Source organism: Prionailurus bengalensis, chromosome B4, assembly GCF_016509475.1.
Source record: "Prionailurus bengalensis isolate Pbe53 chromosome B4, Fcat_Pben_1.1_paternal_pri, whole genome shotgun sequence".
Taxonomy (NCBI): domain Eukaryota; kingdom Metazoa; phylum Chordata; class Mammalia; order Carnivora; family Felidae; genus Prionailurus; species Prionailurus bengalensis.
In genome coordinates this window covers 122,005,832-122,017,837 of record NC_057358.1, presented here as the reverse complement: position 1 = coordinate 122,017,837, position 12,006 = coordinate 122,005,832, and the positions used below count along the sequence as shown (strand labels likewise).

Here is a 12,006-nt window from a genome sequence, read left to right as displayed (position 1 = left end):
TTTTTATCAGGTTAATTTGGAAACGTTACAGGGACTACTTACTGTGAATAATGCTGGTTTGGGTATGATTTTTCAGGAAAACTGGTCAACACATCTTAAACACCAGTGAGAAAACAGATTCTTGCTATCATGTTAGCAAATGATGGGTTACATGTGTTTGCATTGTCACATTAATTACACCTGTTTCTGTACTTTTTGAGAAAATACTGGATTGTAATCATAGGGAAGGAGAGGAGAATATAAATATTAACATAGAATTTAGGGTGGCGTTAGGCAAGGATGACTTCTAAATATCTAATTTACATTGTCGTGTAAGTCTTTTTGCCCAGTGGAGGAGGATGCTGAGGCAAATCTCCTGGAAAGTGGAAGGAAGTGGGAGGTCATTGGCCTGTCAGTAACCTTTATGGGAAGGACCAGATAACACCATTAGGGAAATGTGCCTCTTAAAAGCTCAATACGCAAGTATTATTTTCATATGTCACTGAGATAATAACTACACACTCTATTAACACAGATAAATTGAAAAGCTTAAGAAAATTGTCCTGAAGTTGGAATATTGGTAATAATTTGCCAGATCTACTAGGTTTACTGTCTGAAAGCAGTCTAGATTTCTAATACATCCTTTAAATATTTTGTAGAAAGTCTTGGAAAACTGCAATTAAAATGTGTCTGTGTACCTATGTATAGTCTTTGTATGTGTTTCTTCAACCACTTTATTAGTGCTCTATTTTCTTTTGTATTCCAGCCTAAATAGTCCCCTCACTGTAAAAAATATGCCATATTACATTGTGTTAAATTTGTATTTCAACCAAGAAGAATTACATCCACATTTCGAGTATCCTCCCAACACTGGTAAAAGGATTTAAAGATACCAAACTAGATTGAAATAGCAAGAATAACAAGTCAAATACTAAGACATACCTGGATCCATGATGTGAATATTTATGTAAGGGAAGCCAGTATAAAGATCATTGTTGTCAATGTGATTTCTTAAGTCAGTTTTGTTGGTAGATTCATAAAACCAATCATCCTCACCATTTTTTTTTCATTAAAACACCAAAATACACCTTGCTCTACTATCTTCTTAATCTTAGCAAACTTGGTATACACACACCAGTAACCTCTTTCCCAGTCCATCTTTTTCTATTACTTAATTCAATTCCAAATTGCAAGGAGAAGTATTCATTATTTTTTACTTGAATGTGAAGTCAAGGCTTCTACCTGTAGCATTACCTTAACTCATCCAGAATAGATCTTTACTTACCATGGTGGCTGTGCATGGCCCTATCTGCATGGTTATATTAAATTACAGTAGGAGAGAAATTCGTCTTCTATAGGCACTACTGATTCCTTTTCAAGCATTGGGATAGACCTATATAACATTCACAGTACTTTCATCTACATCAAAATTTCTATAACTTGATGGTCCTAGTAAAGTACAAAGCAATCATAGAAATTTTATATAGAAAAAAACTTTCAAGTACACTTGACCATCAAGTGTATATATACAAGGACCATCAAGTATATATATACTTGAAAGTTTTATTCTATATAAATTTCTATATATATATATAGAAATATATATTTATATATAAATATATATTTATATTCTCTATAAAATTTCTATATATATATACTTGAAAGTTTTCTTCTATATAAAATTTCTATAATTGCTATATATATATATATATACATATATATATATATAATATCCCATAACAAGATTTTGCCTAATAGATTTATTCCAATTTAGCTAATGTCTATTTGAAATACTCCAGTTTTGTTCAGGTCAAGGAGATCTTTTGTTGTAGAGAGATGTTGTAGAGAGATATAAAGATACTTATTTTGATAGGGATTTTGCCACACACTCTTGGAGTAGAAATAGTGTCATTGCCACAATGAAAACACATGCAATTCACAAATTAGTAGGAAAACACAATGATTTCTAAAGTTATAATGGTGATTAGTATAGTATATTAAATGAATATAGTCTTAGGCTAACAATTTAATTATGAGTCCAAATCATAATTAGGGGATGTAAAGAAAATGAGAACTGGAGACATGTTTGCTGCCCATTTTGTTTTCAGTAATTTTGATCATTAATTAGATTTCTTTGACTCTACAAACTACTAGTAGCCATTATTTTTTCTTTCTTTTTTCCTTTTTAATCAGAGCATGGTGTTTAATAATCTATTGTATTACATCTTGATTGATTGATTTGTGTGTGTGTGTGTGTGTGTGTGTGTGTGTATTATGTCTCTTTATGAATAAAGGCTCTTCAAAGGAAAATGTCACATTTTTGGTGGGAGTGAATATTTGACACCTACTATGAGCCAGCTTTTTACATTTGATTCAAGTAGTTTTTGTTCTCCACGTTTACAGATGTGGAAAACAAATCTCAGAGAGGACATGCAATTTGACCAGTCATGCAGTTTGTAACTGGGAGAGTTGAGACCCACATCCATATTTTTACCACCACCTTTTCCTTCCCACAAAAGTGTATTACAGCCCTTTCTGCATTCCAGGTACTGGAAGGCACTGGCACACAGAAGGCACAAAGGAAGCACTTAGTGTTTTCCTGGTTGAGTAAATGATTGCAGGAGGAAAAAAAATCTCTTGTCTTCCTACAGTGTCAATTTGTATTATAAACTGAAGCACCAACTTCCAAAGTAGATTCAGTGTGGTATTTCTTATATGGAATGAGCTGCCTCAGAGGAAAACGTGGATTTAGGTCCCTGCCCTGTCTCTAGCTGTATGACTTGGGGTAAGTTACTTGATAGGTCTGGTCTTTGATTTCTCACCTGTAAAGTGAGGAAGGGTAAGTTTCACTTAGGGTCACTTCATATACTATTGCTTTAAATAAATTTGGGGAATTAATAGATATTATTGAGACTAATGATTATTTGAAGTAGCCTAAGAGGGAAAGGTATATTTGATACTGCCAACGTCTCTTGATTGGCTAATATCCACTGGTAATTAATAAATTACCAATATTTATTAAATTATTAAATATTAACAATACTGTTAATATTTCTGTTCTCAACCTCAACTTTTAGACCTGGGGGAATTTTTCATTCATAAGGACTTGAATAAAGCCATCCAACTAAACTGAGAACAGACACAAGTCCATTTTATTCTACTTGTAATTTGTTGTGAAGTGTATTTATACACATTTCTTTAGTAACCATAGAAAGCACTAAAAGTAATAAAAAGTGAACCTGAAAAGTTAATGAAAACTGATATCAATATTATATATTATTAATTTAGAATCATAGTTTTATGATTTATTTGCACATTTGGTAGGTAAATAAAATCTCAGCAAATATCAATTTCTTTTAGTTGTGCTATAATAAATATCTGAATATGTATAGCTTTATACAAAACACATACATAATACATTATATGATTATGTATATGCATATATGGGGAGAAATCCTATAAAATCATTATGTACTGAATATCCATAATGAAATCTATAAATTTTATTGTAAGAGAACAATGTTAGGGAGTGTGACTGATAATACTAAACATTTATTTCTATTTTACTAATTTATTTTATCTCTAAAATGCATATTTTTTGACTTCTAAACATTTTAAAAATAAGGATGTATCCTATATTCAATAGTGTGTCATAATAAACACTTTGGAGCAATGTTTTCATTGATTGCTGATTTATAAAACACATATATTAAAATGAATGGTGTCTTAGATTTGATGAAATACAATCACAAATACTATTTTAAAATAGGTCTTCCTTTAAAAACATTATATATATATACATACACCTGCACATATATATACACATGTATATATATATACACATACACCTGCAGACTTTTACCAAAATTGTGAAACTGAACTGATTTTTTGGTAAAATATCAAAGGCAGGAGAATAGAGGCTCTAGTTATTTGATCATGCTTGAAATGATAGAAATTATTAGAGAAATCAGAGGCTTATAGGTATTTAAGTCTTCTGCCTCAGTTTTCAGATCTCCTCATCCCCAACTAAGAAAACATGTGAAACTCATGAAAGATTTAAAAAGAAGGTTAAAAAGCATCAACTAAAATCTTTAGCAGATTAGTATGCAGTGGTTTCTCTGTCTCTTTCTTAGTTGACTCTGTGTTATATTCTATAAGCGAAACACGTTTTAAGAAATGAGAAATTCTTCGAAAAACATCCACTTTAAACTTGACTTCTCTCAGTGAGTGTCTAAAAGATTTCCAGGCCACAGCGCCTCACTCCATCGCTCGGTTCTCACCTACGTTTCAGGAGACCACTAAAGTCAAGCTCCCCTGCATCCTCTTGACCTTCTCCACTGTCATTAACAAAAAAAAAAAGCAAATCTGGGTTTAATGCTGAGACATATACACAACAGTTTCCCCCAAACACTCTACATATAACGTATATGCAATTTTGTACTGGCACACAAGTCATGGGACTAAATCAACACAAACTATTTCTTTTCACACAAGTGACATTTTAAGTTTTGGGGTATGTACTTGTGGAAAAGTAAACATGAAGAGCTTGTGTTACTCTATGATTTCAGAAGACACATTTTTGTAGATTGCATATATAAAACTGCTTGGATTTGTGTTAAAACAGAGTAACACAAATGCACTTAAGCCAAGCAACACAAAGTACTTTGTTTTTCCAAGTTTGGGGGCTGTAGAAACATACCTGTGTAAAAAGCAAAGGACTTTTGCTGATCTCTGTTATTGATGTCAGAGATTGGCTTGGAGAACGAAGTATACCAGTGTCAAATATATAAGTACAGAGCTTATATTCAAAGGTAACTTCTTTGTGTCCATCAATAGTTGAATCAGATAATGTGATACCAACATAACAAAAATGGAACTAGTGCAGAGCTTTTTAAAAGATGCATTCCTTTCTGTTTTAAAGGGAAATCATTACAAACTTTTCATTTTCTTATTGATATTTATACCTTTTCAAATGTATTTTTCGAAAATTTGACTTTGAATTATTGATGATCCCTTTACTAGGTAGGAATACTTTCCTATAGAGAAATGCATCTTAAATTAGGCATGCAGCCACCTTCATGATTTCATAGAAACTCTAAATAGAAGCTATGGAGCTGACATTTAAATGGCACTACATATTTACTTACATGTTTAATTTTTTAATGAAGATTTTGTTTCCTGCTCTTTACAAATGTTAGTTATGGTTTCTAAGAAAAGAGTCTGCGGGTTTAAAAACAGTGTGTATAACATGTAAGTTATAAGAATTAAACTCAAATAATGTGTTCCCAAAATTTCTTTAATAGCAGGTATTTAGAGAAGACCTTTTGAAGAAAACACATTTCTATTCTTTTAAAGCACAAAACTTAGTAGATTATGTCTCCCTCTCTTAGAACTATGCTCACAGGGTGAGCATAGTTTTAGACCTACGCATTTGCTGATCATGGAGAAAGGGAAGGTGGAAGGAAAGTAATAGGATTCAAACTTATGACTTAAAAAAAATAACAACTTATTGATCAGGTAACATTAAATATATTTTAAGTAATTAAAATTTTCATTTATTCATAATTTAGGAGAGAAATATGCCTTTTATTAACAGACTAAATCATTGCTTTATGATAGGTTGGGATGATTTTCCTTATGAACAAAACTAAGTGGATTCAGTCTTAAGAAGACAAAATATTTGCTCTCATTAATGAACTTACACTATGGAAAAATTAAATACAGAGAGTAAGATAATGTCTGGAAGGGGCTAGTTACATTTCCTGTAGACTGGAACTTTTTTTGTTTTTCATTTTTCTTCCATGTCCCCCAACCCCCAATTTTTCAGCCTTGGCAGTTGCAAAATAAATCAAATGGGTATCTATATTTTGCCTTTCTACAGTATTCTTTATTCTAGTGGACTCAGTGGTCTTTCATTTAATAATCCAATATTTAAATAGTGCTAACTTCAATAAGTCACTACTTAATTGTGGAGAATGGCTCCATAAGCAATTTCTAGATGAAAAGCAATATAAATAAAAGTTTTCTGACATCACTCAACTGATGCTATATCATTATACATCTTTCTTGGACATTTGGTGGAAAATAATGTAATTAAGGACAAAGTCACACGTGAAGAGACTAAAAGTGTGTTTTCAAAAAAATAGAGCTTCACTATGACCAGAATAATCTAAAAAATGATCAGTATACATCTGATTTGAAATTAAACCTACAGCTTTTCTAGAACACTAACCTTTGGATACATAGTATGTTTGACTAGAGTGAAGAGGTGCTCTCATCTGGAAGACAAGAGTGTGGAGGAAGGGAATATGTGTTTGAAAACCCTGCACTTGCACGTTATACCAAAGCTACCTACATTCCCCTTTTGAAGTTACCTTCTCTTGAAAGCAGATCTGATGTCAATGTTTGGAGTAGTCCCAGTAGATTCTTTGAAAGGAAAGAAAACAATAAAATAAATACCCATTAAGAAGGCAATTTTGTGCTCAGTTCCTTTCCAGGCTGTGGGAATTCCTCAGATGGAAGGAACGCCAGGTGGAGTGGGGGATGGCTCTCCTCCTGGATGGCTGAGCTGCTGAGGCATCATACCTCATCCTCCCTCACACAGAACTGATGTGGGGACTACAGGAGGTACCATATCTAGCTGTCATTCTACCTGCCTTTCCACTAGAATTACCTGAAGAATTAAAAAAAAAAAAATCAGCTTCTTGATCTCCTTGCTGGAGATTTTGATTCACCAGATAAGGGACAGGCACCCAGAAATTAATACTCTTCAAAATCCCTTCAGGTGATTCTCAGAGATTCCTGGCCAGGTTGAAGAGGCCCTGCTCAGGACCAGATTCCCACCTGATACAGAAATCTCTACAGCACGTCCATGATCACCCAGGCTTTACTTGGCGTCTCCTGAAATGGGGTTTCATACTCTTTCCAGGCTGTGTAGATAGCTTTAATGAAAGAACTCATGCTGAAGTTAGGTAAAAAAAAATTTTTTTTCACCTCCTCATCACTCCTACCTTTAGATTCTAATTTGTCTGAAACACTTTCGTGTGACAGCACTTCCCCTATTTATCTGCTATGGATGCCTGGCCTCGTTCACACCATATTCAGCTGATTAGGGTGTGGTTTCTGGGTTCTTCATCCTGCTGGGTACCTTACTCCAGAAGAGAACCAGGTTGATGTGTGGTACCCATGGCCAAAGACATTACTCTAAATGTGGAACAAGTAGCATGTTGCGAGAGTAGTGTTATTTTCTAAGCCTAGATCCTATTCCACTTGTTATAGCCCAGTATTAAATTACACCAGCTTTGTTTCTTGTGGCTTTATCACACTTTGGATTCATCTTAAGTTTATGATCTTTGCCGCCAATTCAACTTTCTGTTTCTATACTTATAGAAGTGGTTTTTTCCTAATCTACATGCACACATTTACATTTACCCTATTAAATTCACTCTGGGCAGCACACAGAACATATGGATGGAGAAATTCCCCATCTGACATTAGTCCTTAGAAGAGAAATCCTCCCTTCCACCTGGGTATCCTGACATCCTTGGTACCATATGAAATTATCCCCCAAACTTGAGTGGGAATAAGTTGACCCAATGAAAGAGGCACATTCAGTAGAAGAACAAATGGCATCAGCCCTTATCCAGAAGATTGAAGGAATACAGATAGCATGGACAAGAGGTACCTAGCAGTAAAATCCCCTGAAACTCCATTTTTAAATTGCTTCATAACAATTTAACTCAGCAGGCTTGCTGAGACTACCACAATCAGAAACACACACAGTTTGAAAGAAAACTTTATTTTCAAAATCTCATAGTATTAAATGACCCTCTTCTCCTCTATCCCCTCACATCCCATGGGGGAAAAAAACACATCTATCCAGACAAGAAGACTTTCTTACCATGTACTTCAAGATCGAATGTGCAGCTGTCAAACTTATCCTTATAGGTGACCTCACACCTGTAGTTTCCTGCATAGTTCTCTTTGGCCTTGATGATCTGCATCTCAAATGTGTACATCTGCAACAAAATGCATCCGGCATATTTCAGCCCCACCTTGCCAATGGACAGAAGCTATCACATCTCAGGTATTTTTGAAATTCCTCAGCATTGGCTTAATGTTTTTTATCTGGGAGCTCCAGCACAGTGCTGTCAACATAGGAGGGGGTCAATGTGCTCCCCAGCCTCTGGCACAGCAGGGCAACCAGGCTCAAGTATAGGCACTAGGAGTGGTAACTCTAGAGAATTTTCTGGGGCTGAAATCTCTCAAAGCTGAACCTCAAAATGACACAGAAGGAATGACTGAACTGAACCCTGTGCCAGGAGATAAGGGCCATACCCGGGTTTGCCTTTCGAAGGTTTCCTTCAGCTGAAGGTGCTTCCCAGCTTTGCTGGCCAGATCCATCCATTTCCCTTTGAACCATTTGATGGTGGGTTTTCTAAGAAGGTCTTCAGCCTTGACTTTGGCTATAAAGGTGATATTTTCACCTAGAAAAAGCACAAGCAATTCAGACTGTGGCGTAAAAAGTGCCATTAGTTTTGCTCTCAGCTGGAAGGAGTTACACAGGATTGCCTTGCAGAAGCTGTGATGTGACTGGTGCCCTGATTTCTTATGCATGCCCTAGGAGTTCTTAGGGTACTCCAACTTGTTCTGTTTTTGAAGTTATGAGGCAGAAAAGGAGCAATGGGTTAATAAGGAAATGATTTTTGTTTGGCTTTATCATGCATAAATGAAATAAAAATGGAAAGCCTCACAAATGTATGGATTTTTTCCATCCTCTTTATTAGGCAAGATGATGGGAAGTCTGGATTTACATGACTAAATGTGACTAAATAAAATTGATCTTTTTGAAATAAAACTACTTATCCATTTGTATTGATTTTTGGGCCCTAAGGACATAAAAATTCTAGCCTAGCATCCAGCCAAGTACTTTGGTGTCTTCTAGAAATACAAGGGGAACAAATATTTCCATCCACATGCAATGTACTTCTATATTCTAGACCTGAAAGAGGTCATTTTAGAATATAACCAGTCAGCTAGGTGGCTCATTTGTTCTGATCACAATATATTCCTTATAAAAACTTATTTTGTGAAAATTCCTGGACCACTAGGTCCTCTCTAACTTACCACCTTGTTTATTTCCTTCATGGCACTTGGCTTTTGTGATTATCTGTTTGTTTAATTTCTCATTGTCTGTTCCTCCCATTAAGACTGTAAGTTCTGGGGCACCTAGGTGGCTCAGTTGGTTAGGAATCTGACTCTCAATTTTGGCTTAGGTCATGGTCTCATGGTTTGTTATGTGGAGCCCTGCCTTGGAATTTGTGTTGATGGTGCTGAGCCTGCTTGGGATTCTCTCTCTCTCTTTCTCTCTCTGCCCCTGCCCCACTTTCTCTCTCTCTCAAAATAAATAAATAAATTTTTAAAAATATTGTAAGTTCTGAATTCTCACATGTTATACTAGTATTCAGGACAGTGTCTAAAACAGGAGGTGTGTAATCAATATTTTTGGAATGAATGTCTCCAATGTGAACCCTCTATCCCACTAGTTTCTGCTGAGATTCTACTTGTTATCATATGGTGTGTGTGCAGATTTGTAATCATCTTATGGAATGAGTATGCCTCAATGACAGCAAAACTGGCTCAGAGCTTTAAGATACATCAGACATTGTTCAAAGCACCTCACAGGTAGTATCCCCATTTTACAGATGAGGAAAGTGATTTGAACCCAATCTGACTCCTGAGTCTAGGAACTCAACAACTGTGTGCTAAAGGTTCCTAAAATGATAGCTTTCACTCTCCGTTTCAGGTTAGAAAAATGAGAATCTAGTATATAAATATGATAGAATAGTATTCAGCCATAAAAAGGAATGAAGGATAACTCATGCTACAGCTTGGATGGACCTTGGAAACATTATGCTATTGGAAAGAAGCCAGCCACAAAAGGTCACATATTGTGTGATACCATTTACACCAAATATCCAGAGCAGGGAAATCCATAGAGACAAAGCAGATTAGCCAGGGGTTGGGGAGGGGTAGGGGACGGAGAATGGGCAGTAACTGCTTAGTGGGGTACATGGTTTCTGTTTGGGGTGATGAAAATGTTGAGATAGTGGTGGTGGTTGCACAGCACTGAGTGTACGAACAGCCACTGGCTGTTCACTTTAAAATGGTAAATTTCATGCGGTGTGAATTTCACCCCCATTTCAACAGGAAAGCAAGATTTAATGCTTGGCACTCACCAACTTTCACTGATCCTGTTTGAGGCTTCTCCACGAAGAGGGTGGACAGCTGGGAATTGGCGTTCTGCTTGTCTTGTTCCTCCGCAGCAGGCGATTCGCCAAGAGACCATTCTATTGAGAAGAAAGAAAGGAAAGGATCATTTCAGGGCCAGATCCTTCTTAGGCAGACTTACCTGGGTTTGTCATTCTTGTCAATGCTGAAGCTTTTCTTTGTCTAATAAACCTGGATAAATATAACATCATTCTTTCCATCCATCTCCCCTGGAGCCATCAGTAGAGTGACAGATTCCCATTCTTACAAGGGGTGCCTCTTCCATATAGAACATTTTCTAATTCCTAGAAATAGTAAAACTTTTCAGGTAGGTTGTTACTTTGTGTTTGTTGGCAGCCAGAGTTTCCCCGTCCTGTCTGTCCCCTAACAGATAAATAATGATGGGAAGTATATTAAAGCAGAACTGTGTCATAATAGGTGAATGACTATAATGTGCCACGTCCATACAACAACAGAACTGGAAAAGACTAAAGGAAAAATCACTTTGCTGGTCAACTGAGAAGGGCTAGGGCCAGACCTAGCCTGATATTTCTAGATTCCTTGCTTTTATATGATTAGATGATTCCACTGGATTTGCATAAATGAGGCGGTAGTTTGACAATTAAGTAACGGATCATGACCAGCAGGCACAAGTTCCAAGAATACTAGGTGCATCCTGCAAAGGGGGAAAAACAGAAAAAGAAAAATCAACTCTGAGGCTTTCCCATGAAGAGAGAGAAGCTGAAAGTGAAGTTTATTTTCATTTTTTAGGTTGCACTCCAAGTGCTAGGCTGGTATTAATCAGTGGTCAACTCCAGCAAGGAGGGCAGGAGAGAGAACTGTAGACATTCCTTCCCTCTGTCTCCAAGAGCTAAACGCAGAGAAGTTCAGTTTCAGCCACTTAGTAACTGGAAAAAAAAATGCATGGGTTGCCAACTCTCTGTTAATGTTTCTTGAAAAGAAGGAAATGTACATTTAGTTATTTTAGTTTTCAGGTATCAGTCATGCTATCCTTAGAAATCATCATTTTCACAATGAAGTTATACAATGTAGTTACATGATTACGTGTGTGTGTGTGTGTGTGTGTGTGCATGTGAATGTCTGTGATATTCATGGTAAGAATGAATTATGGCCATTCATATTTGGAATAAGAGAGCAGGAATTTGTATTGTTTTGTTCCTTTGTATACCCACAAGTGCCTGCAAAAGTGCCTGTCCCTTTAGAGGCCCACAGTGGGATTGTAGTGAGCCCTTAACACGAATTTGTCGAGTGAATGTACGACCTCACAAAATTGTAGTGACTGCTGACAAGATACATTTGGAGGTTTTTACAAACTGTAATAAAGTTCTAGAGAAGTGTGAATTATTCTCTAACTTTAGCATATCCCAAATATGGAAATTTTCAGTTTCTTGATCTCTTTGTATTTGCTAAATGTTAAAAAATGATATCTACAATAAAACAAAAAAATCTGTGATATATGTGGCTAAATTCCTGTATTTGTGTGTGTGTGTGTGTGTGTGTGTGTGTCATGCAAAATTAATCATTTCTCAATACATTAGTTTTCTTGTAAGAAGATTTGTAATAAAATATTGCTTTTTAAAAAAAGCTACAAACAGAATAAAACAAAGATTAGAATTAAAACAGCTTCAAGAAATGAGGTCATTAGTGACTATATTAGGATGGGGTCGGGATGCCTTACTGCAGGCGAGCGCTCACCTGAATCTTTTCTTTCCAGGGCCCGACTACCCACACCTGAAA

The 12,006-nt window shown here is 35.9% G+C and overlaps 1 protein-coding gene across 9 annotated transcripts in view; it reads right to left on the bottom strand.

Annotated features, from left to right (window-relative positions):
- Positions 1 to 12,006, bottom strand: part of MYBPC1 (myosin binding protein C1) — an 86,508-nt gene that overhangs the window by 46,279 nt on the left and 28,223 nt on the right. For 6 of the 9 annotated variants that reach the window (XM_043562319.1, XM_043562323.1, XM_043562327.1 and 3 more), the window contains exons 5-10: positions 11,965 to 12,000; positions 10,218 to 10,328; positions 8,317 to 8,465; positions 7,880 to 7,997; positions 6,354 to 6,405; positions 4,260 to 4,316 (exon numbers count right to left, since the gene is read on the bottom strand). In XM_043562319.1, the coding sequence (XP_043418254.1) occupies positions 4,260 to 4,316; positions 6,354 to 6,405; positions 7,880 to 7,997; positions 8,317 to 8,465; positions 10,218 to 10,328; positions 11,965 to 12,000 (523 nt within the window). The remainder of the gene's footprint in view (positions 1 to 4,259; positions 4,317 to 6,353; positions 6,406 to 7,879; positions 7,998 to 8,316; positions 8,466 to 10,217; positions 10,329 to 11,964; positions 12,001 to 12,006) is intronic. The other 3 variants (XM_043562322.1, XM_043562328.1, XM_043562325.1) reach the window with 1 other exon arrangement.